Source organism: Cyanistes caeruleus, chromosome 13 (assembly GCF_971803275.1).
Source record: "Cyanistes caeruleus chromosome 13, bCyaCae1.hap1.1, whole genome shotgun sequence".
NCBI lineage: Eukaryota > Metazoa > Chordata > Aves > Passeriformes > Paridae > Cyanistes > Cyanistes caeruleus.
Genome location: NC_141713.1, coordinates 19524225 through 19548876, shown reverse-complemented (window position 1 = coordinate 19548876; position 24652 = coordinate 19524225). Strand labels below are relative to the sequence as shown.

At 49.6% G+C, this 24652-nt stretch overlaps 2 protein-coding genes across 27 annotated transcripts in view; one reads left to right on the top strand and one right to left on the bottom strand.

The window, feature by feature from the left end:
• Window positions 1–2262: 2262 nt before the first annotated feature.
• Window positions 2263–6136, top strand: NR2E3 (nuclear receptor subfamily 2 group E member 3). Its single transcript, XM_086849776.1, has 8 exons — window positions 2263–2320; window positions 3353–3503; window positions 4067–4170; window positions 4253–4501; window positions 4590–4771; window positions 4986–5217; window positions 5293–5398; window positions 5474–6136. Exons 1-8 carry the CDS (start codon window positions 2263–2265, stop codon window positions 5604–5606), a joined length of 1215 nt encoding a protein of 404 aa, XP_086705902.1. The 3' UTR covers window positions 5607–6136.
• A 3309-nt stretch (window positions 6137–9445) lies between these two features.
• The window catches only part of MYO9A (myosin IXA), a 171924-nt gene continuing 156717 nt past the window's right edge, over window positions 9446–24652 (bottom strand). For 9 of the 26 annotated variants that reach the window (XM_086848497.1, XM_086848510.1, XM_086848498.1 and 6 more), the window contains 17 exons: window positions 24204–24316; window positions 23683–23840; window positions 23070–23296; window positions 22682–22798; window positions 22021–22209; window positions 21099–21146; window positions 20332–20443; window positions 19406–19467; window positions 17381–17573; window positions 16755–16883; window positions 16328–16433; window positions 15802–15933; window positions 14515–14638; window positions 13680–13733; window positions 11432–11634; window positions 11137–11279; window positions 9706–10721 (listed from right to left, as the gene is read on the bottom strand). In XM_086848497.1, the coding sequence (XP_086704623.1) occupies window positions 10237–10721; window positions 11137–11279; window positions 11432–11634; window positions 13680–13733; window positions 14515–14638; window positions 15802–15933; window positions 16328–16433; window positions 16755–16883; window positions 17381–17573; window positions 19406–19467; window positions 20332–20443; window positions 21099–21146; window positions 22021–22209; window positions 22682–22798; window positions 23070–23296; window positions 23683–23840; window positions 24204–24316 (2595 nt within the window). In that variant the 3' untranslated portion in view covers window positions 9706–10236. Of the gene's footprint in view, window positions 10722–11136; window positions 11280–11431; window positions 11635–13679; window positions 13734–14514; window positions 14639–15801; window positions 15934–16327; window positions 16434–16754; window positions 16884–17380; window positions 17574–19405; window positions 19468–20331; window positions 20444–21098; window positions 21147–22020; window positions 22210–22681; window positions 22799–23069; window positions 23297–23682; window positions 23841–24203; window positions 24317–24652 lie in introns of all 26 variants that reach the window. The other 17 variants (XM_086848499.1, XM_086848512.1, XM_086848500.1 and 14 more) reach the window with 3 other exon arrangements.

The following is a 24652-nucleotide window of genomic DNA, read 5'->3' as shown; positions in this document are numbered from 1 at the left end:
AGGAGTGGGACTGCCAAGGCAATGATGCTTCCCTGGCCAAGCTGTCCCTGGCCAGGGCGTATCCACCAGCTCTGCACAGCCAGTGGGATTAGGGTGGCTGGAGCCCTGGGGCTCCTGACCGTAGGTCCCAAGCCCATTGCCAGCATCTTTGGGTAATTAGTAAATTAGTAATTAAACACTCTCTGCCTGCTGGGGGGAAGGGGGATAGATCCCAAGGTTTTAGGCTGGGTAATCCCATGGCATCTGCCCCAGCATCTGTCACCGAGCCGAGTCACGACCCTGCCTCGGGCTTTAACATTTGCTCCTTCACCCCCACCCACCACCCACAGCCCTTCGGCCGTGGCGTCAGGCCTGCTCCTGTGACACCCAAAACAGGCTGGGTTGGGCTCCCACGGGTGCCCAGTTGGGTGCTCGTGGAGTCCTCATCCCCAGGAAGAGGACAGGGTGCTGCTCCGTAGGGATCCCACCAGTGACAGCACCCAGCTGGGTGTAATGGAGAAACGGGGTGGGAAACCATATTTTTGTAATTATTGGCTTTCCTGGGGGTGCTGATGATTGGCTAGCAGCAGATGGTTGGCCCAGCTAATCCCCCTCCCAAATCCCTGCTCCAGAGCTGGCTTTTACCCAACGGTGAGGAGGGGACGGGCAAATTAGCCGACTCAGTTGTATTGCCACGCTGGCCGGTCCCCGCTGTCCCTGGTACTGTGTCCCCATGGGAGGGCTGGTCCTCTGGGATGCAGATGTTCCTGGCACCCCCGGGTCGGGCACTGGGGGGTGTTTCACCCATGGGTGAGAGATGTGGGGGCACCCAAGGGCCGGGCAGGGAGGTGACAGCTTGCTCCCACCGCATTAGCCCAGCGTCATAATTCTGCCGCAGGAGGAGGCGGCCGCTGCCGCAGATGGTGGCGGACAGAGATCTGGGTCAGGACAGGGGGCTGAGGGTGGGACAGGGCATCCTGGAGAAACAGAGGGTCCCAGGGTGGGAGGGGGCTGCAGGCAGGGAGTATGGAGCCGTGGGGAAGGCAGGGATGGGGTCATGGTGCAGACAGGAAGGATGGTGGAGCCGCATAGAGTCAAGAAGGCTGATGGAATGCTGCTGCTCATGGGAACGTGGAGCCATGGTGCAGGCAAGGCTGAGTCACACGGCAGACACTTAAAATGGAGAAAGGCTTCAGGCAAAAGGGATGGCAGCAGGTTGTAGGCAGGAGGATGGAGCCATGCCGCAGGCAGGGGGATGCAGGAATGCTTCAGGCAGCGGGGATGGAGCCACAAGTCAGTCAGGGATGCCGGAGGGATGACCCCCAGTCCCCGGATCCGCTGGAGTGACTGCTGCCAGCCCTCAGCAGGGACGTGCTGCCAGTGCTTGTCCCCTGGGACGCCTTCAGGGCATCAACACTCCTGAGCCCCTCTGGAAGGGGCACAGCAGGCCGGGAACCCCTGTCCTCAGCCTGGCCCATCGCTGGGGACAAGGCTGGTCCGTGACGGTGGCCACCCGCCGCCCCCCTGAGCGGGGCGGGGTGGGGGTTTAGCGGCTAAAGCCCACAAATCCCAAATTGTGCTGCCCTGTCACCGCGAGGGTTTAGCGGTGGTTGCGTAACCCCGGGGGCCACCTGGCCCCCACCTTCTGCGGTGTCAGCAGTCCCAACATCCATGGAGTCCCCGGTCCCCGAGAGGGGATGCTGAGGCGCAGCGGGACCCCTACCGAACATCCCCCCTCCCTCGCCATCAGGGCCGGTAATTAATTACTTGGGGGCAGGGAAATTACCCCCCTTAATTACCACTTTTCGTTATTCCCCTCTAACCGCCTTAGTGAAGGGCTTATGCGCTTACAGGACCCGGCGGGTCCCAAGGGGAGGACGACACATATGGGGGGTCCCCAGCCCAAGCCCCATCTCCCACCTCCGCCGCAATCTCGGGCTCGCAGTGCTGGGGGGGCACGGACAGGGTGACACCTCCAGCGGCGGCGCGCGGGGGGGTGGCTTGGGTGTCGCGGGGTTTAGGGTTACAGGGCTGGGGCTCAGCACCTTTTTAATTCTTCATCGCGTGGCTGATTGATCCCCCCCGCTCCGCGCAGACACTAAAGATTAAGAGGGTGACAAAGAGGCGGCTGCTTACACAGCGCCCGCCGCTAAGCCGCCTTGAAGAGAGCAAGGCAAGAGCCCCGCTGGCCGCAGAGCTGCCGGAGCACCCAGCGCCTGGCCAGACCCTCCGCGGGGATCCAGAGGGACGGGACAGGGATAGGTCGGGAACGCCGGGTGCGGGATGGCTGCGTCCCCGGCGGGGTCGGTGGTGAGCGCCGGGCTGGATGAGAGTGCCACGGGTAAGAGGTGGTTCCACTGGACCGGGTGCGACACGGAGGGACGTGGGTTTTTCTCTGGGATGGCTGGGCCCCCACTCTGGTCATTGCCCAAGATGCCTGGGGGTCTTCTTCATGGTTCTCCTCTTGGATACTTGGAATTCCCATAATGGTCAACCACCGACATACTTGGGGTCCTCCATTGCAGTTTTTTTCTGAGAGGCCTGGGACCATCGCAGCTTTCTTCTGGATGCCTTTGGACCCCATTGTGGTCCTTCTCTGAGATATCTTGGGAGTCCCTATTATGGTTCATCTCCAAGACACCCAGTGTCCCCATCATAGTTGTTTGGGATGTTTGTGTTCTTTGTTGCCACCCTCCTCCAGAATGTCTGAGCTTCTCCTCATGGTCCTTGTCCTGGATGCCCAGGGTCCCCATCATGGTCCCCTAGGATGCCTGGGGTCTTCAGCTGTCCTCCTTTTCCAAGATGCTGAGTCCCATCATGGTCCTTCCCTAGGCCAGGATGCCTGCAGCGCGCGATCCTCTCCATGGTATTCACGGTCCTCATTTGTGTTCCTTCTCCAGGATTCCTGAGGTCCCCAGTCAAAACCCTCTCCTGGATACCCTTGGTCCCTGGCCCTTCACCAGGATCCCCACAGTTCCCTCTTGTGACTCTTGCCTGGGGTGCCCCATGTCCCCAGAGCTGCCCCTTCTCCAGGACACGTCCCATCCCTGAGTGCAGCTCTTCTCTGGGATGCTCAGTCCCCTTCCTGGGATGCCTGGTGTCCCCTTCCCTAAGAACACCATTTCATCCCTTTATTATTTTTCAAAATTCGTGTGAGAGCCCATCCTGCATCACTCTGTGTGCTGGCATGTGGGAAGATGGTGAACCCGCGTGGAGTCCCCGAGGTATCCCCATTCATGTCCCTGGGCTGAACCAGCAGAGACAGGAGCCACCCCATCTCCAGGATGTCGGGGGGCAGCCGGGACTGGTGGGTCAAGCGAGGGACATCGGGATGCCCGGAGTCAACCCAGATATGAACGTTCCACTTCCACAGGGCTGGCCCTGGCTCCCGGGAAGGAGCTGAGCCCGGTGCTGCTGTGCAAGGTGTGCGGGGACACCAGCAGTGGGAAGCACTACGGCATCTACGCCTGCAACGGCTGCAGCGGCTTCTTCAAGCGCAGCGTCCGCAGGAAGCTCATCTACAGGTGGGAACAGTCACGGGAGTCCCCACAGGACAGGGGATGGGGGGAGGAGCAGCCAGAGGGGCAGGGAGCCTGCAGGACACCCAGCGGGACAGGGAGCTTGGGGGCAGGCAGGCACTCAGTGGGGTAGGGCAACCCGGGATGGACACTCAGCAGGCCAGGGACCCCAGGGCATGGGCAATGGGTGGGGCAGAGACCCAGGGGGACTTCAAAGCACACAGGGGACCGACATGCAGGGGGGAGGCACCTGTGGAGAGGGTGTCCAGAGACCCCCGATGGGGCCATAACACCCATCAAGGCAGAGCATTCACTGGGACAGGGATCCAGTGGGATCATTCACTGGGACAGATGGACACAGTGGGGCAGGAGTGGGGGGAACAGGCACCTAGCAGGGTAGGGACACCCCTTGGAGTGGGGACAGGACACCTCTAGGGGACTGGGTGCCCACAGTGGTGGGACACTTGTTGGATGGAGGAAACCCATGGGGGGAGACATGGTACCTATGGGAGAGGACCCTCCTCGGGGACAGGGGCCACCTCAGGAGCTCCAGCCACCTCTCCCCATAGGTGCCAGGCGGGGACGGGGCTGTGCCCGGTGGACAAGGCTCACCGCAACCAGTGCCAGGCCTGCCGGCTCAAGAAGTGCCTGCAGGCTGGCATGAACAAGGACGGTAAGATGGGGGGGACACATAGTGACAAATAGCAGGGGGTGACAGCAGGGTGGCCGGTGCTGATGCCACCTTGTCTGTACAGCTGTGCAGAACGAGCGCCAGCCCCGCAGCACGGCCCAGGTCCAGCTGGACAGCATCCAGCTGGATGCTGAGCTGCCCCCTGAGCATGTGGCCACCACATGTGAGGTCCCCCCATCACCCTGTCCGGCTCCTCGTGGTCCCAGTGCTACTGTCACCCCGGGTCCCCGAGCACCCACACCACCCACCAACCATCGCTTCATGGCCAGCCTGATGACAGCCGAGACCTGTGCCAAGCTGGAGCCCGAGGATGGTGGGTAGCTGCCATTGGAGAGGGGGTGGGTGGGTGGCAGATGTCCCCATGGTGTGGTGACAACCAGCGTCCTCTTTCACCCCTGTAGCTGATGAGACGGTGGATGTGACGGGCAGCGAGCCAGAGAGGGCAATCGGCGAGTACCAGGTGGCGCCGTACCCAGCAGCCAGCCCCGAAAACATCTACGAGACCTCAGCTCGTCTCCTCTTCATGGCTGTGAAATGGGCCAAGAACCTGCCCGTCTTCTCCAACCTGCCCTTCCGCGACCAGGTGGGGCTGGCAATCTCCATGAGGAACTGGGGATCTGCCTATGGGGCAACAGGAGCCCCCAAAAGTGTAGCAGCCTGTTGGGGTAGCTGGAGCATCTCCACACCATTCTTGGGGTTCCCTTGCAGATGTTAGTCAGCCCAACCAGATGTGGTGGCTACAGGTCCTGGAGACTGGGTGTGACAGAGCTTTTGCAGCTCCCTCCCACTCTCCCCAGGTGATCCTACTGGAGGAAGCGTGGAGTGAGCTGTTCCTGCTCTGTGCCATCCAGTGGTCCATGCCTCTGGAGAGCTGCCCACTCCTGGCTGTCCCTGAGCCAACCCCTGGGAAGCTGCTGCCGGCCACCCTGGACGTGCGGGTGCTGCAGGAGACCCTCGGCCGCTTCAAAGCATTGGCCGTTGACCCCACGGAATTTGCCTGCATGAAGGCTGTGGTGCTCTTCAAACCAGGTGAGGCCACCCCCAGCACCCACCACTGGCCATCCCTGCGGCCCTCCCCAGCTTGTCACCCCCTTGTCCCCACAGAGACACGTGGCCTGAAGGACCCTGAGCAGGTGGAGAACCTGCAGGACCAATCACAGGTGATGCTGGGCCAGCACAACCGTTCCCACTACCCTGGGCAACCAGTCAGGTACTGCTATCCCCACGTCCTCACGGGTGATGCCAGGGTGGGACACCCACCCATGGCCACCACTCCATCCCCCAGGTTTGGGAAGCTGCTGCTGCTGCTCCCAGCGCTGCGCTTCATCTCCTCGGAGCGTGTGGAGCTGCTCTTCTTCCGCCGCACCATCGGCAACACCCCCATGGAGAAGCTGCTGTGTGACATGTTCAAGAACTGAGCCCCCTTCCCGCTGTCACCTGGCTTGGCACCCTGCGCTGGCACCCTGCCACCCCCACCCTGGGCCTCCTCAGCCTGGGGTGGGGAGGTGCCCATGGTCCCATCTCTGGGGCAATGTCCAGGACTGTGGAACGCTGCCGGCAGCTGGGAGGTGAGGCCACCTTCCCCGGCGGTGGAAGGGGGATGTCCCCAAGTGAGTGCCCAGTGCCCTGGCAGCACCTCACTGCTGGTGTCCCAAACGCTGGAGGAAGCCCGGCAAAGGCACCTTGGCACCACGAGGAGCTGCTGCCATCCAGGGGCCACTGGTCTGGGGAGACACTTGCCGAAGGATGATGCCAGCTTGGGGCATGACATCAGCCAGGGATGACAAGGGCCAAGGGTGGCGCCAGCCTGGGAGTGACACTGGCCCAGGGGTGACACTTGCCAAAGGTGGTGCCACCAGCCGGGGACAGACCCTTGCCCCCGTGTTCCGGGGTCTTCCACTTGTGTCCCCCATTTTATACTTGGAATAAAGAGAGTTTTGCAGCCACAGTCCCTGTGCCAATGACTTGGGTCCCCTTGGATGGGGGGAACAGCTGAATGTTAATAACCTCAACAGAAAGAAATAGTCTGAATGTCAGTACCTTGAATATTAGTTCCGTTGAATGGAAATAAACTATATATAAGTAAAATTAGTATAAATAATCTGAATTAAATAATCAATATAAGTAAGATAACTAGAGAAACAGGAATAAAAATAAAATTAAAATAAATAATCTGAAATTATCAGAATATAAAAAAGATAAATATAAATAAGCTGTTTAGAAATAATCTACTGGAAAGAATCTGAATGAAATAATTTTAACAGAAATATAATGAAACAAAATAAACTGAAATACTCTAAATAGAATTTAGCTGAAAATAAACTATGTTAAGCTAAGTAGGGGAATATGAATAATCTGACTGTATAAAATGGAATGAAATAGTACAAATACAAATAAAATGAAATTAAATAATCTTAATAGAAATAAAATGCATGCAAATTATTGGAATGTAAATACCTGCTTTGAAATCTCCTTAATTAAATAATCTGAATAGAAAGAAAATGAAACGAAAACATCTGAAATAACATAAATAGAAATAAACTGCAAATAAACAAACTGCATATAAATAAGAGAAAAGTAATAAATCTCACTGAAAGTCATTTGAATTAAATTATGTGGACAGAAATAAAATGAAATAATCTAAATAGAAGTAAGTTATAAATAAATTGTCTGAGTATAAAGTCTACCTAAAACTAATCTGCATAGAAATAACCTGAAATACTCTGAATACAGAAGAATTGAAAAGAAATGATCTAAATATAAATGAAATATAAATTATGTGATTAAACTAATTAATAATATACTATAATATAATAATATAACTATAAATAATCTGTATATACATAAATAAAAAAATAATAAAAACATATACATAAAAAATAAAAATAATGTGAATAACAAGTAGGAGAAATAGAAATTCTCTGAACATAAATAAGGAGGATGTGAATAACCAGCATTAAACATCCCAAAGGGAAGTGATCTGGAGCCCGGCTCCTCCATGCACACGGCATTGGGATGTGGAGCTGCTCCATCCATGTGGGGATTGGGAAAGTGCACACCTTCAGAACCCCGGGGAAGAAACGGAACAAGCCCCAGACAGCCGGGATGTCCCCCTGGGAACTGTTGGCCTTTGCAGAATGACACTTTTATTTGTCCTTTTTTGTCAGTTTGTACACGGCTCTGAGCGCGGGCGACGCGGGGTAATAAATCCTCTTCCATACAGACTCTGTTTAGTTTACAAGCAGCGACTTTATAAATTACTTAGAAAACTTTCCATGAAAAATAACAGTAATTCCCCTCGCAGCCCTCCAGTAGTCAGTACATTCATCCCTCTGGAAAACCCTCTGGGACCCCAAATCCTGCCAGGGAAGGGCTGGGAAGGAGATGCCGGGGGAAGGGGCCCTGGAACAAACCATTGTCCCTCCAGTCCTGCTCAGCTCCTGCCAGAGCTGGGTGCTTTACATACATACATATAGATATATATGTATGTATGTATTTCTTTGACATATGTTTTTCTTTATACATATAACCACAAATATATTATATATATATAAAGAAACATATTTTCTATATATTCTATATATATTCCATACATTTACCTATGTCAACAAGTCTATTTTCTTTACATATTTTCCCCATATTCCATACATTTTTATATATGTGAAGAAATACAGAGAAAATAGATTTCTTTATATATACTATATATTTCCTTTATATATTTCTTTACAGAGAAATACACTCTTTATATAAAGAAATATATAAATGTATGTGAAGAAACATATATAAAGATACATATTAAACATATATTAAATATATGTTTAAATCATATAACATTAAATATGTTTCTACATAGATAAGAAATACATTAAAATATATATAAAGCAATAAATATTTTTTATATATAGTACATATCTCCTTTAAATATACATACTCCTTATATATAAATATATAAGCATATATACATAAAGAAGTAAGTATTCTTTATATATAGAATATCTTATATATTTATATATAAATATGTACTATATATAAGAAATAGAAAATAAATGTATTTATTCTTAATATTCTTTTATGTATTTTTAATTATACAGAGATATCTATTCTTTTGTGTGTGTATTTTCTTTATATATAGAATATATATATTATTATATATGTTCTTTATATATATAAATATCACTTAAATATATTTTCCTTATATAGAGATTAAATATATATAAGGAAAATAAATATACTCCAAAAGAAATTAGATACATATATATATATATACAGATATATACAGATATATACATATATACACACACATATATGTGTATATATATATATATATGTATATATATGTGTGTATATATGTGTGTATATATGTATATATATATATATCTATTTGCCCAAACCAGATCTGACGTCCCTGCTCTGATCCCACAGGGATGAGAAAACTGAGGATGAGGCTGGACCCTTCACTGGTCCCCAGGCTCTCCTCCCCTGGGGCCATTTTAAGGGCAGTTCAGGGGTTTTTCGTTCAGGAGGCTCAAAAGGCTGGTTTGGCACCAGGCACTCGGATGCTCCTGGCAATCCCAGCTCCCAGAGAATTTATGGTGGCTCCCCAGGAGTTTCCTCTTTCATGGTCACCATCCGCACTCCCAGTGCATCTGGGTTGGTCCCCAAAGCCCTGTTTTTCCCTCTGGGGCTGGGAAAATCCCGTTTTCCCCCATGGATGGGGGTGATTGACTCGGTCTTGCTCCACTCCCAGGATGCAGCACCGGGGCTGATGCTGTTCCCACTTTCCCTGTGGCATCTGTCACTTCACCCATTGGAAAAAAATTAAAGATAACATGAAAAAAAAGGTCAGATTTCAAATATCTAATAAAAAATAACCCAAATAAATAAAACATCCCTGGAATGGGTGGGGGAGAGGGGACTGAGGAGCTTGGACAAACCCAGGCCTGCCAGGAAAAGACAAAATACTCAGGAAAACTCCATTTTTTCCTATTTTCCCCATTTTTGATGGCATTTAGGGAAAGGACAAGCCCCAGCCCAGCCCACCTGGGAGGACAGATCCAACCTTTATAAATCTAATTAGTGCCCTGGGACTCCTAATTTTGCCTTTCGTGAGGTTTTCTGGTACTCAGAGCTTCTCCAGGTGCCACCAATTGTGATGAGATGACCGGAGAGGGATTACAAGCTGAGTCATTAACAAGCATCGTTGATTAGTCCTATGATAGGTTATGATGGGCTAATTACACCTCCAGGGATTTCCTGCTGAAATTGAAACTCCATGTTTTATTGAGTGATGGCTGGTGACACCAGTGGTGACACCAAGGATGGCTCAGCCAATTGCTCCCCTCCTCTCCAGCCCAAAAAATTATAATAACAATAATAATAACAGTAAAAAAAAAAAAAAAAAAAAAAAAGACATTCTGTCTGGGGAAAAATATTTTAAAAAGAAATTAAAAAAATATATATTTACAGGAAACTCCAGGAACCAACATATAAACAAATATCGCTTCAAGTAGTCCTCGATTATTATTAATTATTATTATTTTTAATACTGATGGTCTCTGAAAAAAAAAAAAAAAGAGGGAAGGTGGATAGGTCTTGTTAAAAAATAAAAAAAACAAAGGGAAAAGGTCATTTTTGGCAGGTTTTAACACTTTTCCATGCACTCGGCGTTGGCGTGGATGAGGTGATTAAAGCAGGGAGGGCTTGGCTGCAGTGGAGCCGGCTCGGGATGCTCCTGTGGGATTCTTAGGCTTGGTTTGCTCCTACCAACAGGCGATGGTGATTCAGCACAAGGATTTGGCGGCGGATGCTCTGAGACGTGGGATGCTCCAAGGGGAAGGGCCAGGAGCCGGCCAGTGCCTCCCATCCCTGTCCACCCCCCCGGCCACCTGAAGGTCTTAACCCCCATAAATCATTAAGGCTACCATTCAAACCCTCCCCTCCTGGCCTTTTAAACTAAGAATTCATCTCCTGGCGTTAGCGAGGAAGCCAGCAGAGCACTGCCAATGGGGAGGACGCCCCGGCGTGGATGTGGCCTCGGGGTGGAACATCTCAGACCATGAACTCGTTGCTCCCCAAGAGGACGAGGGGTTGGGCGGCGGCACAATCAGCCTCAGGGTTCCTCTTGCGTCCCCCTCCAGGCCCCCCATCCGGGGGCTCTTTGGTTTTTGGGGGGGAAGTTTTCACACTCTTCAGTTTCTGTTTGCCTTTCTCCGGGTTGAAGGTCCCGCGTGTGGTGAACTGCGGCCGGTCCTCGGGGTAACGGAGAGGCCCCGCCAGGCCCTCGGGGCTCGCCCGGCTTTCGGGGGCCTCGCCGTGTCCCCCCGCTCGGTAGAAAGGAGATTTGGAGTACATCTGGAAGCGCTTCCGGGGCAGGTGGGGCAAGCAGGAGGTGGATGACTGGGAGGAGGAGGAGGAGGAGGAGACGGGGGTGTCACTTGGCTCTGCCGGCTCCAGCCGCATCCTGGGGTGCCGTCGCAACCGGCTTGGCCCCTCGGCCTTGGCGGGGCGCAGGGAGGTAAGTGCTACACTTCTCTCTGCAGGGGCAGAAGGACCACGGATGGTCAATACACGGACACCACCCAGGATCCAACCACCCTGCTCCCTGGGGACATGTCATTGAAACCAGGAGACATTCCCAGCATCTCAGTGGGGGCAGCATCAGCCCAGATGATGCTGCAGTGCTGGAAGAATTTTCACCTCCTTACCAACACTGGCTGCTGCCACCTATCCCCCCAGGGCCACGTGCTTGAACCCTTAACCCCCTCTCTGCACACATTTAAACTGTCAACTTAAAATAAACTTGAAAATCCCAAATAACCCTACCCAAAGTGACAGAAAAGCATGGTGGGAGGTGTGCCTGCCCATGGCAGGGAGATGGACTTCTTGATCTTTGAAGGTCCCTTCCAACCCAAACCGCTCCATCATAAGCCCAAGAACATCTGGATTTACCCGAGCGATCGGAGATGGCTCCTTCGGAGTCGAAGTTCAGATTTTCGGAGCTGTCAGCTGTGCCAATGGAGGCTTCGGACTCGAGGGTTTCGTCGTCGGAGGCACGGGGCTCCAGTGTCAGCATCTCGAATGTCAGCTCCTCCCTGCAAAGCCAACCCAGCCCCATTGACCCAATGGGGCCAAAAACAGGAGAGAAGAAAGGGATGCACCGAGAGATCACAGAGGGGTGGAGTTGTGTGATGTCAAGCAACATCCAGAGGCTGGGGACGCAGCCTGAACCCTCGGCCAGACTCACTTTTCCTTCTGCAGGCTCTCGATCTGCTCAGTCAGCACCTTCTCCTCCTGCTGCATGGCCACCTGCTGCTGCTCTGTCACCTCCATCTCCATGGCCTCCTCGCTGCTCATGGTGTCCTCAGGGATGTCGGTCATGGAGGGCAGGCGCCCGGTGACAGGGGATGCGGGGCTGGGGAAGGCGCCGCGCCGCACGCGTCCTTTGCCCTGAAGAGAGACAACGGTGTCACCACCAGCAGCCAAGGTGATGTGGCAAACACTCAGGTACCGACCATACTGCTCTCCCAAGGAGTGAAGAAGAAGGCCCAGGTATCGGTCCTCAGTGTGCCGCCGCCGGATGCATCCCGGACCCTCCAAAACCTCAGGCTGGGAGAAGTGCCAGAAGGACTCAACATGTTGGAGGGGCTGGGGATGGAGGCTGTGAGGAAGGCAGTGGTGAGGAAGATGCTGATGAACCAAGTGCAACTTGGTCCAGGTCCAAGCAAGCCCCGCTGGCAGCAGGATGGATTCCCACAAAGCCCACAGCCTGTGTGATGGGAAGCTTGATGGTGGCTTTGAGTGGGAGCATCATCGAGGCTTTGATTTCAGGGAACCCAGTTCTCGTTTTATCCTTGGATCAAGTCTCACATCCTTCCCTCATCCACCCCTGGTATTTCCTGAGCATCACAAGGGTCTCACTGACCCCTTCAGCAAACATGAACTCCCAGCTAATGACGTTGTCCATGCCCTGCCATGTCTCATGTACAGGAGATCCAGAAACCAGGACCACCTCCAGTGGTCCACTGTAAGACAATCAATGTGGATCTCCATGCCCACAGCTGAACTCGCTCTGATCTAATGCAGCTCTGAAGAACTATCTCATTTTTTTAATACTGAAACTGAAAATGGAAAAGGATGCATGTGGTGGTACAGGTGGAGAGATATACATGCAAGTTTTTTAACCTTCTGAAGACCAGCTCTACAGATCTGCTCCATGGAGCAGAAGAAAAGGGATTCTTGGAGATGAGGGACATGGCAGAGATTAAACAGCTTTTATCTTAACCGTTATCATGACCAGACATCTCGTCTACATCCCAGATCCTCACATGACTAGAACTAGGAGATGTCCATCACTTGCTGCCCTCCCTTGACGACCATCACCCAGGAAGAATGTTCATCTCCTTGGGGTTGAAGACCTTGTTGCAGCTCAGTTTTGCTCCTCCTATTCAACCCCTGCAACTGTAGCATTCCTGGGTCTTCCTGACAACCCACGTGCCCAGAGCAGATTTTCAGGATAAAGGATCCTTCCTCTTTTCCTTCAAAAGCCAGATTTCCTCCATTTTAGGCCTTTCATCTTTTAATGCCACATCTCAGAGATCCCTCTTTGTCAGCAAAGCCTCTGCTGTGCCTGGTGTTCTTCTGGATGACACTTTTCACGTGGGCTGCTGAGCTGAAGCACAGCTCCCTGAATCCTATTAGCCAAGAGCCCCAAAATCCCAAAGATTCCACTGGCTTGTGGACTTAAGCCCCTGAGAAATTCCACGCTCAGATGAGCAGAGCTCAAATTTTGCTCTTCTCCACCTCCTGACACTCATGGATGTGGAAGAATGGGGGGAACCTGAGGGAACTTTCAACATGGGCTGAGCATATTAGGAAAGGAAACAGCCTTATCAGCATTCCCAAATTCCTGCAGGTGCTTTTCTTGCCTGTCAGGATCTCCCAGAACTCAAATTCAAGCTGGGATGGAGTTGGGGAATACAGGGCTTGCTGGTCTCTTCCTCATTCAAACCTGGGTGTCCTGAGCTTGTATTCAGGGTGGTGGTGCTCCTCCTCCAAGGAGAAGGAGACCTTCGGATGCCTTGTGATCTCCAAGGCATCCAAGCTGAGGGTTTTATTCACCATCTTCAGAAACAGCAGCGCTGTGAAAGCAACTTGATGCTGAAATGCATCCTGAGCGAGAAGAAATTGAGGTAGGAAGGGAAGGGATGAGTCAAGCAAAGTAAAAAAGAGGGAAGCACAGGATGGAAAAAGGAAATAAAATAGAAAATTAAAGTAAGTAGGAAGAGAAAAGGGTTGGGAAGCGTATTTCTGAGGAGCTGCGTGCAGGGATGGCCGAGCGCCAGCCCCAAACTCCTGTGCCCTGCTGGAGGAACGGCGGCTCCGAGGGGGAGCGGCGGGACCGGGCAGGTCACAGACAATGGCCGGTGGGACAGAGCTGGAATGAGCGACGGTGACACACAACGAGGGACGCGGCAGCTGCCGTTGATACATACCGGGATTGAACTGCGGGTTATGCTCATAAATCTAACTGCAATTAGTACGGGCTTCTGGATTAGAGAGGAGATGAAAAGGAAAGCAGAAGGTTAGAGTGCACATGCCGCCGCCCCTCCAAAAACCCGCTTTGCTTAGTGTGAGGTTTTTTCTGTTAACTGAGATGAGTGGGGCAGCTCTGCAACACTAGCTCCACAATCTTGGGCAGCCCCTGCTTGGATTTCATCCTCAAAAAGCAGCAGCAATGTGCTCCTGAGGATCACAGGGGGCAGGTCCAAGCAGAGGGGCAGCTCAGCTCCTCAGCCCAAGCCTGTGCTGTGCCAGGTCCATCCCTCTCCCGCAGCCCAACAAGCCAAGCACAGGGGCATCTGCAGCCTGCCAGCCCCCTGCAAGCATGGAAGCTCAATGAGATGGGTTTGAGGCTCCCAAAAAGGCAGTGCGGGAGCAGGGAGAGCCTTTGGGGAGCTCATTTTGGGTTCAGATAATGTGACTGAGCACAAAAAACAATGGTCCAGGTCACCCATGGGGTGATGTTGAGCTGGTCACTGAAAGGCTTGACTCAACTCAGGACCAAACAAGCTCAAATGAAGGTGGACATGCTGATCAGGAACATCTGAGCAGGAGTGACAACATTTCCATGGACTGTTCCCACCTCCTTGTGCTTAGGTATGACTCCCTGAGGAGTCACCATGGAGCTGAGGGTCCCTGTCCTGGTGGAGATGGTGTGGGAGTTTGCAAGAGGTTTGGGAGGCTGGGATAAGCAGGAGAAGATAAGGTGGGGTGGCTTCAGGGGCAAGGAGAAGACAGGAGGGGACAAAGAGGGCTTTGGCATCTCACCATAGATCGGCGGATCAAGGAGAGGCGGCTCTTGGCTTTGTTCTCTGCGAACTCCAGGCTGTTGATGTCCTTGAGACGAGCCTTGTACTTGTTCATCTGCTCGATGACAATTAATTCCACGCAACTAAGGGAGAAAAAAACCCAAAAGACGACAAAATGGGAGGAGGAAGCTGCTCTGTCTTGTCTTGGCTTGTCCTTCAACAGAATCTCCTGGTAGCTTCTCCCTCAGTTCCAGTGCATCTTCACATTTTATTACAAGGAAAAGTTTAATTTGGAGATCTGCCCTGATGAAAGAACACAGAGGAGAAAGCTCCAGCTGGATGCCAGAGGGTGGTGAGAATTCTCCTAAAAAGAGTGATCATGGGCTAGGGATGGACTGAGGAACTAAAGATCACCAAGGATCCCACCATTTAGAGGAATCCACCCCCCAGGGAAAAGGGAGTAGTGGAATACAAACTTGGAGAAGGCAGGCTAATTCCAGCTCACACAGTAACTGTGCAGCAGCTTGTGTAACTGAGCCAACTGTTTAATGTTGTCAGGAGGGTGTTAGGGGAAAATAATATTCCTTTCCTTGTAACAAAATGAGAGGATGTGCTGGAGCTGAAGAGTGAGTAGCTACAATGAAATCCTGTTAAAGGACAGGTGTTCCTGCCAGCTGGGTCTCCAAAAATGTCCTGGTCTTCGACAATTTTAATACTTACTGGAGGTAAAATCACCTCTTTCAGAAACCCAGCCCTTCACTGGAGGGTTTTCATTATTATAATTGACTCCAGTATCTATTTTAAAACCTATTTAGTAAGAGCCAAACTGAATCTGGGCTAGTGCTTCACTTTTTTTCTGTTAAACCTTTTTCAATTATGACAAACACCATAAATAAATCTAAGTACTGTCATATTACTCTTGCTGCGGACCAAACAACACACCTCCTTCAGTAAAAAAGCCAAAATCAAGTAAGAATCAAGACCTGCTTGCCAAAAATGAACTACATTAACTATAAACCATGTCAGCACTAGCTCCACCTTTTCCTGCCAGGCAGGAACAGAAGCTTATCCACTCTTGGGGATCCTCCATCACTTAAAAATCCTCATTTAACAACCTCTTGGGGATCGAGAGAATTTGAAATATCTTAACGCAGATGCATTTATTTGCATTTAGATGAATAAATGACTATGTGTTTATCACTTCATGCCAAAGCTCTCCATTTATGAGCCATTTAACCATCTTAGGTTTTAGCAAGATGTGAACAGTGATGTGGTGGAGCTGGCTCACCCAGCCCCAGGCTCTTACGTGGTGGTTTTGCTGATGTCCTGAACGCTCTGTAGTGGGTCTGTTGTGTCGGGGCAGCGGAGGATGCAGGGAGCAAACACAATGGCCAAGGCGTTAGCTGACATGCGGTTGGTCTCTTCTTGGAGGGCAATCCTGAAAAAATAGGGATTAAGAGAGAAGTCAGAGGTGGAGGCACCTCCACTGCACCTCTTGCACATGGTCATGGATGAAGAGAGGAGATATGTCTATGGTGCAATCTTGCTTTGAGGGAGAAAGACAAACCTCAAGACATCTTAGATATTCCCAAGGCAACAACCAGCCCTTTCCACCCAAAAACCTGTCCCTGCAGTAGTGAGCGGCACCACAGAGCTGTAGGAACCACAAGTGTCCAGAGCACAGCAGAGGCCATTCATCAACACATCTCCTGGAGAAACAGCACCATGGCCACCTCCTGGGAGACACGGCAGATGCAAAAGGCTCAACTGTTCTGGTGGGAAGGATGCCTGACCATCCTGCCTCTGCCTAAAGCTGCCCAGGCCCAGCATACCTGACCAGGTGGAAGATGAGGCGCTCCAGGGTGTTGAGGTGGGTGCGGGAGAGCTGGTCGATGACTGAGTACACCCCACGCACTGTCTCCTTCCTCTCCTGGAGGCCTGTGGAGAAACCACCAGTGTTTAGGGGCAGCTTCCACTTCTTCATCCTATTTAAAATGGTACCTCTTAATTTTACTACTTAAAAGATGGAATTTTGGGGCTGAAATTAGCTGAACCATGATGCAAAAGCTGCCAAATTAAGACCAAATTGCCTGAGGTTTTGCATAAAAAACCCCTTTATAGCCAAAAAATCAGACTTTGAAGCCAGGTAAATACCATTTGGCAAAACCAGCTGGTTAGGCCTCAAAGAAAAGTTTGGCACTGAAAGTGGCCACTATCTCCCTCCACCAGGGGAATGGGATAATGAGGGAAGCTCCTCACCCATCACCCGCAGGAACTCCTCGTAGAGCTCAAAGGTCATGAGGGGGTTGGGCAGATCTCGGAGCCACTGCTTGAACACGCTGGCAATGACGTGGATGTTGTAGTCATCTAAATTCACGTTATCAATGTCTGAGTTCGGCACCAGATGAAGCAAGAAGGAAAAGAATGAGAGACGATGATCAATGAGAAGCCCAAGGCTGGACAAGGTGACCTTTAAAGGTCCCTTCCAACCCACACTGTTCTATCATAAAGTACTCTAAAATAAAAAATGTTTACATGCCTTTAATGACAAAAAATTCAGCACCAGATTTCAGCTCCACATGGTAAAATTAGAGAGAAATACATTTTTCAGGGCAAATAACTTCAGGTGGGACCAGGATTTTTTTTCTCACTGATTGCTAGGGTGTAAGTAAGGCAGCACTTTCCCTCAATTAGAATAACTTTTTTTCTGTGGATTGTTCCCAAAAAAACATGAGTTGATGACCTGAGTTATGGCTGCTAATGTGAAATAATTCCTTGCACAGCCCAGAGTCAGGAATGCTGAAGAATTCCACCTTCCTCCCATCCAACTTTGCTGCTGCAGATATTTTCCTCCCCGTCCAGGATCCTTTCCCCCCTCCTCTTACCTGTATCAAGGCCTTGCCGCAGCTCCTTGATCTTGTTGGTGGATCCTGATTTCCTGTAGATGCCCTCTGTGTACAGCCCATGCATTTCGATGTAGTTGATGAGTTTCTCCACCAGCAGTGGCACCGCCCGTTCCTCACTGGTCAGCCGGGACAGCTCCACGCCGAACTGCCGCGGTGACAGCTCAGGGTCGTGCTGCACAGGAAAAGGGAAAAAGGGATTAAAATCCTTCTGTGATGCAATGCTGGGGCAGCTTTGGATCCGATTATTCAGAGTCCTTCTGAACTGAGCTGATCCAGGAGATGTGTGAGTCTAAGGAAGGACAGGACAGGACACAGACTTTGCAATGCTAACCCGGTCTCTGGACATGCACCTGAAGGCAAAAAGTTTGGATTTTCTTTCTTTAACTACTACCCCACTGTACTATATTCCCAGCCTGACTGAGCCAACACATCTGGGCATGGTCCTCCTCTACCTCCTGTGCCTCTGGCACCATCTCCAAGGATGATTTCACCTCCCAAAGATGCACAAAGCAGAATAGACAAATCTGAATCTTGGGTGCTTAGACCAACTTGAAGCATTGACAGTTACCAAATACCAGTGAACAAACAAGACACCAAAAAAAGAACTTGAAAAGACCCATCTACACCTGTCAGGAAGGACCCTTCTGCCAGCTGCAAACACTCACTGGAGAGTTGGTACATTCTGGTACATTCAAATGTGAAGAAAGTCCTCCTGCACAGGAGATACTGGATGGGAAAAGTCAAAAGATCCACTAAAATAATGCCCCAAATTCTCATCCCTAGCCAAAGACAGGTGAGACATAACTCCACCATCAGCAAGGCAGTGCCTCCCTTTACAATCCTGCTTTTTTCTTCTTCCCACTCAATGTCATTCTTTCATTGATCCTGCAAACCTTAGGAGCAGATGTGTGGAAGGTTCCTGTGTTGTTTCTTTCTCATGACTGATGGTTTGTAGCTCCCTGTCACTGAGAATAACCCTAAAAACACAAATTCACCATGCACAGAGAAACTGGAGCCTTCCTAGAGAACTTCTAACTGCCCAGTGCAAAGCTGCTCATGAAGACATAGTGAACTTGCTTCCTTGGGTGCAGCACAAAACCTTCCTTGTGCAGAGAAATCACAGTAAAGAAGGTGGCTCCAAGAATATTCTAAAAAATTAATCAGTGATCTCAATGAACTTCACAGATTTTAGAGAACAAACTCTTATGAGGCATTCCCAGCTCTTGCAGAGATAGTGCCAGAAAGGGAAAGAGTGCAGCAAAAATTCTATATATATTCAAAATACAAATATAGTCATACACACACACATCTTCAATGTATATTTTCAGATTATTCTTTGGGAATAATGGACTCATGCAGCCTTTTGGGGGCTGTGTAGTGTGGAGGTTGTTCTCCCCTGAGAAGACTCCCAGGTAGCTGATGAAACTTTCCACTCATTATAATCCTGACTCTATTTCCTTCTTTTGGGCAGAAAATAAGCTATTTAAAAAAAACCCCACTGAATCTTGATGCTTGATTGTTAGATGGGATAACCTGCTCCATTCATTCCCATTTCCTTATACCCTTAAATCCAGTAAACAATATTCAATTCCCCTCTAAAGAGGGCAGTGAACATCTTCCACCTGCCCTTCCTGGCACAGCAGGCAAAGGCTGTCAGTGTGAGAAAAAGTCTGTATTTCCAAGAATAACCCCACATTTCCAAATCATTAAAACTACAAAGCTAGGGAAATTCCTATTATTCCGTGCGGTTATAAGGCAGGGAGTGACACTGCAACATCTGCTGCATGACTGGGCAGATCTACAGTGACTCATCACCGCGTAGTTCCCAAAATATCTACAAAACTGTGGCTGGAGAGACCTCTGGGGATCTCTGTCTAAGCTCCTGCTGAAAGGAGGGTTATTTCCAGCATTCTATCCAGCTTTGCACCTCCAATAATTTTTATACAAACTTGGGATCTTTGTCTCAAGGCATTTAAAGAAAGCAAAGCAATGAGAGACATTTACCTTTTTGGAGCACTTGGTTGTGGTTTTAAGACAGCACTTCTTGTGACAAGCATATTTACATACTGCAATGGAGAAAAGGAGTGTTTAATTATCCCAAAAGTCCCATTACTGGAGAAACAGTAATTCATATGAATTGAGTAGCACTTCTCAGAACTACCAAGTCAAAAGCATGTTGGATTTGCAGTTTCCAGGGGCCAAGTCTGCATTAGATCCACTCAAATAAATATAATGAAGCCTTTAAAATGGAAGGTGCCATAGGTACATCTGTGAAACATTAAAACCTCCCCCAACCCCAAGAGATCAACTCAGATTATAATCCATGAGTTGCTCTGAGCTATTGGACACAGATACACCCTGAGACTGGAAATGGCACCTCCTCTGTGTTCTTGCACTGAAATGCTCTGGGGCTGATGCTGTCAACTGAATCACAGAAATGGAGGAGGGATGATGGAAAAGGTTGACCCATCTCTTGAGATTTTCCAAAAAGAGATGGATCAGGCTTTTCCATCATCCTCCCTCCTCCGTTTTCCTGATCTCCTCAAAAATTCACATGCCTGCAGGTCAAACAGGCGAAGCCAATGGGTTTGCCAAGTCAGGATCCCCACATGCATCCTTGGGATACATTTCATACCTGACTTTACCATCCTTCCTACCATGACAGATAAATGGGATGGCCACACAACCTGATGGGGTAAGATGTGGAACACCAAGTTCATTAACTGTGCCAGGAAGGACTGCTAGGATGGACTTATTAGTTGACTTCAGAAAACTTAAGACCTGTCCCTAAAGCTCTTCAGGTGTTACAAAAATCAAAATTATTTGAGCATGGGGTTGGAGGAAACAGCAGTAAACACATTTCAAAATCCCCAAACTCGTCACTGTGACAGAAGCACAAGAAAAGGATCTAAGAAAGGGTGGGTGCTTACATTTACAAACAGAAGCTCTGTCCATGATCCAGATCAAGGAGGAACAATATTCACAGTATGTGGGGATGCTGTATTGGGTCGCCTTGAAAATGTGACCATTGTGCTCTTCCACCTGGAGGAAAAAGTTTGGGTGGTGAGAAAAGGGAGCTAGTGTTCAGCCTGCTGCAAAATGGAAAGATGGAAACAGTCAGCTCCTCAACTTCAGTTCTTGTTTTCATTTGGTATTTCTGTTTCTTTTTGAGCCCAGCAACCCCATAGACAACCCAAACCAACATCCATCTTGTAGGAGGTGGTCATCATGGAAGCAGGTTGGAAACTCTTTCACTGAGCTTGGCAGGTCAACTTCTTCATGTTAAGCAGATCTTCTATGCATCTGTGGCCCCTTTTTCTGGCTCTGCACCTGCACCCTTCCTAGTACCATCATATCCCTTAGGAAAATGGGAGATGTAATGTCCTCCATGTCTGATTCTGGAGATGTAAAACACACACTATAAACTTCTGCAGAAAGCTGGAGCAAGAGCAAAACTTTATTTTGCTCTCAGCCTAACAACCATGGACATTACATCTATGTCTTGGCTGATGAGGGACGTGTTTTCAGAGCCAACCCAAGTGATCCTTGATCACGCAGAGCAAATCCACCTTAAACGTTTTTTTCACACATCCTTTCAGGGTTGATGTTCAGATCTCAGCCCAGGATGTGTCAAGCTGGTCTCTTGACGTTCTGGCCCCAAGGACATTGATTTTTTTAATGTGCAGGCTTAACTCACCACATCTGCTTCCTTTTTCCTTCTCTTCTTTCGTTCTGTTTTTGGCACCTGGTGAGGGAAAGAGATCCAACTCAATTTTTGGGCAATTCTGTCAGGTAAAGATACAGAGGGCTCATATCTAACATTGTCCAGTGCCTTCCAGCCCCATCCTCCAGTGCACCTGCAGCCTCAGAAGAGTCATTCTAGAAAACTCTCCCATGGATCATTCCAGTTTTGGTATTTCCCTGGACAGCTCCTCCTATCTTCATCTTGGAGCTGGGAATAGCTGCTGCTCCAGCTCTGACCCCACCAGCAGTGACCAACAAGGAACATGATGCTCAGCCTGCTCTGAAGAAAACCTGCCTGCAGAGGAGGCTGGAGAGGACTTGGAGCAGAAGAGCCAGGAGATGGGGTATTTGTACAATAGACACCATCTCCCAAGCCCAGCCTCACAGACAATACAGAGCAGGGAGTGAGATCAGGTCTGTGACACAGTGCAGGCTCTTACTGCTCTAAGAACAGTACCCAGACCTGAGCCACTGCCTGCATCCCCTTCTCCTACAACCCAATCCATGGTGGTGTGTATGGTCACCTGGGAAGTGGTCAGGAGACCTGAGAGGGATCTCTTTCATCATCCCTCAAAGTTTGAAAAAACCCCCCAGAACTGAAGAAGCACCAGGAGCTGCCTTTCCAACCATCCACAGTTGGTTGCAGCTTTGCCCGGGAGATAACATCTAATCCTTGGCATTGGCCAAGCCCAGCTCAGCCTGGTGTGATCTGGGCTTGGCTGAGCCCAGTGACACACAACCAGTGAGTCACACCTTGCCTTGTCTGGCTCAGCTCAAAGCAGAGAAGACAACGGAGGGTCCCAGGCATCTACAGAGTCACAACCCCAAAGACAGTTCCCAAACCTTCAAGGGGGGTTACGAAAAGTGCTGAGTACCTTCCCTGCAGTGTAGTCCAGGGGTTTGTACTCTATCATATATTCATCCAGGAAGACTTTGAAGGTATTGACCCAGACTTTAACTGGAGACTCACTCCAGTCCCTCTGCTCAAGCCTCATGGTCTTCTCCAGAATCTGCTCAAATAAGGCGTAGAGGTCCTTGTAGCGGATGCTCTTCCCATCGTCCATCTTGTAAGCAAAAAGAAAAGTGATTTTTATACAGCCCAGATTTTTCTGGAGACTTTTTCTTCTCCAGACAATTACTTCAGCCACACTGGCTTCCAGCTGCTTGAGGAAAGTCCAAGTACGATAAAGAGAAGGAAAAAAGAATCAGACATCACAACTAGCAAAGGTAACAAAGGTTTCCAGGCACTTTGAGTGACAAATTGGAGTTGATGGACTTTCTGTCATCTCCTCTTTGGTTGGGAGAAAAGCTGCAATGAGGATCAGAAATCATCACCAAGTATATGCTGAGAGCTGGCTCATGAGGAAGAGTTAGTCCAAATTCAGATCATGGGACTGAATACAAAGGAAGCACATCCATCCTTTGGGATAAGCAAACCAGAAATGGAGGGCTTGGCAACACCTGAACCAGCAGGAGGACCCAGAATATCCTGTTTCTCCTGGAGGTGGAAGTCTCACCCATCATCTGATCACTTACCGCCAATGCCGAGGAGTAAAAACTGAAGATGTTTTGTCGGAATTCCTTCAGTGCTTTCTTGAACACGACATCCACCAGCGTGTCCTTCTTGCTATCCTCGTTGTCGAGCTCATTCATCTGGGAAAACAAGGAGGTTTTTGCACCCATGTCTCTTTTGCTGCAGCAGAGCTAATGTGAGATGAAGCAGCACTGAGAAGCAGCTGCTCCACCATGATCACCCGGTGGCTTCTTCTGCATGAGAACCAGAAACTTCTCTAGACCTGCCCTGGAACCCTTAGGTGAATTATTAGCATTACTACAGCTACCCACAGGATCATTTTTACTTTGTTGCCTCTGTCTGCTCCTGGATCTCTGTGCTGATTTATGGAGCAGTGAGGACAGGAGTTACCTTTTTCAGGAGAAACTCATCCATGCTCTTCAGGTCGCTGGCACTGGTTATGATCTGCAGGGAGTCGTTCTGCCACTGCACGGGCTCCAGAGCCACGTTGCTGATCTTGACGCTGCGCTTACGCTTCACTTTGGGAGAGGGCTCCTTGTTCTCCTTGAATTCCCGCCGGTAGATGCCCGATAGCTCAGGACTCCGTGGGGGTGTCAGGTGATGAGGACCCAACTCTGCTGGTGATAAACAAAAAGAGGGAAGGAGATTGAGGACCAGACAAAAAATAATTGTGACACTAAAACTGGGAGGCGGGCATTAGAATAAACCTGTGGAGGAGAGAAGCACAGTGTAGAACTCACAGGAAGATTGAATGTCATTTCTGCTTTGGTTATCTCCTCCCTCAAGGGAGGAAACATCTGTCCATGTCCAGATGGTGGCTAGAAGGACTAGTGACATGGAATTCCTTGAGATCTGTTATGGATTCCACCCCTAACCTACTTGCCATCGTTCTGGGTTGACATCATCCACGAATGAAGAGACATGAACCAGCAAGGACATATCCCAATTTCCCAACCCAGCTTCTCCCTCCTTACAACTGGTCCTGTGTCCCCCCACCACGTACCTTCACCAAGCTGCAAGCCAGGAACGGCCTCCCTGCCAGGGGCTTCCTGCTCTGCGTACAGCTCCAGCAGCTCAGACTGGGTAGCGAGCTTCTCCCGGGGGGTCTTCTTCTCCCCCTGCTTTCCCTTCACCCAAAACCTCATCTTAGCTCGTTGAGGCCTGGAAGTAAGTCACGGAAAGAGGAACTGCCTTAACTAGGAAAGGTCTTTCTACCCAAAACTACCTCCGTCTTCTGGACCTTCCTGAGGAGATAAATCCACACAATTTCTACCAGGGAAATGTGGCTTCTCATTCAAACATCAGTTTCATGCACAGGATTCAGTGTTTTGGGATGGAACATGTGGTCCATGTCACCAAAACTTGTGGTGCAAGCCAGACCTGACTGGGCCTGTCCATGGTCATGCAGAAAAGGTGGGATGGGTAACTCATGATGCAGGGGGAGCCTGGGTGGCTCAACAGGGTGTTGGAGAGCAAGAGGGACACAGGAAGGACTTGTCTGTCATCTCCAGCCACAATTCCTACCTCCCATCCAGAGTCAGATTCTTCTGTGTGGCTGCTAGCTTTCCAATCTCCCCTTGAGACATGGTTTTGTGCAGTTTGGCCTGGCCTTCCCCAGAGGTGAATCGCTGCACGGTCTGTAATGATTTGGAATCGTTGCATGAAACATTTAAAAATAAGACAGCCCTTGGAGTATCAGATGTTTGGTTTTTTTTCCTACCAAAGATCAGCTATTTAATCTCCTACATCTTTATTTCTATTTGCCTACAGGTGAAAACCCACTGTCCTGGTAAGCCCCATGAGAAATATTTTAATGACTCCTAATAAAGAGAGGCATTTCATTGCTCCAACTCTCCAATCAGGTCCAACCTTCTTCTTCCTTCAGCAATTGGTGATGAAAATCAGTTTGCATCAAGCCACGGGTCCTTATAGCTCAGCCTGCACAGCTCTTCCACCATTTTCATCCAGGCATT

What these genes read in the sequence shown, in the direction of transcription:
- NR2E3 (XM_086849776.1), top strand. Translation starts at nt 2,263, where the DNA reads ATGGCTGCGTCCCCGGCGGGGTCGGTGGTGAGCGCCGGGCTGGATGAG. An exon ending in CGCAGGAAGCTCATCTACAG is followed by an intron (nt 3,504 to 4,066) that starts GTGGGAACAGTC and finishes CTCTCCCCATAG; the next exon opens with GTGCCAGGCGGGGACGGGGC. An exon ending in ACCTGCCCTTCCGCGACCAG is followed by an intron (nt 4,772 to 4,985) that starts GTGGGGCTGGCA and finishes CACTCTCCCCAG; the next exon opens with GTGATCCTACTGGAGGAAGC.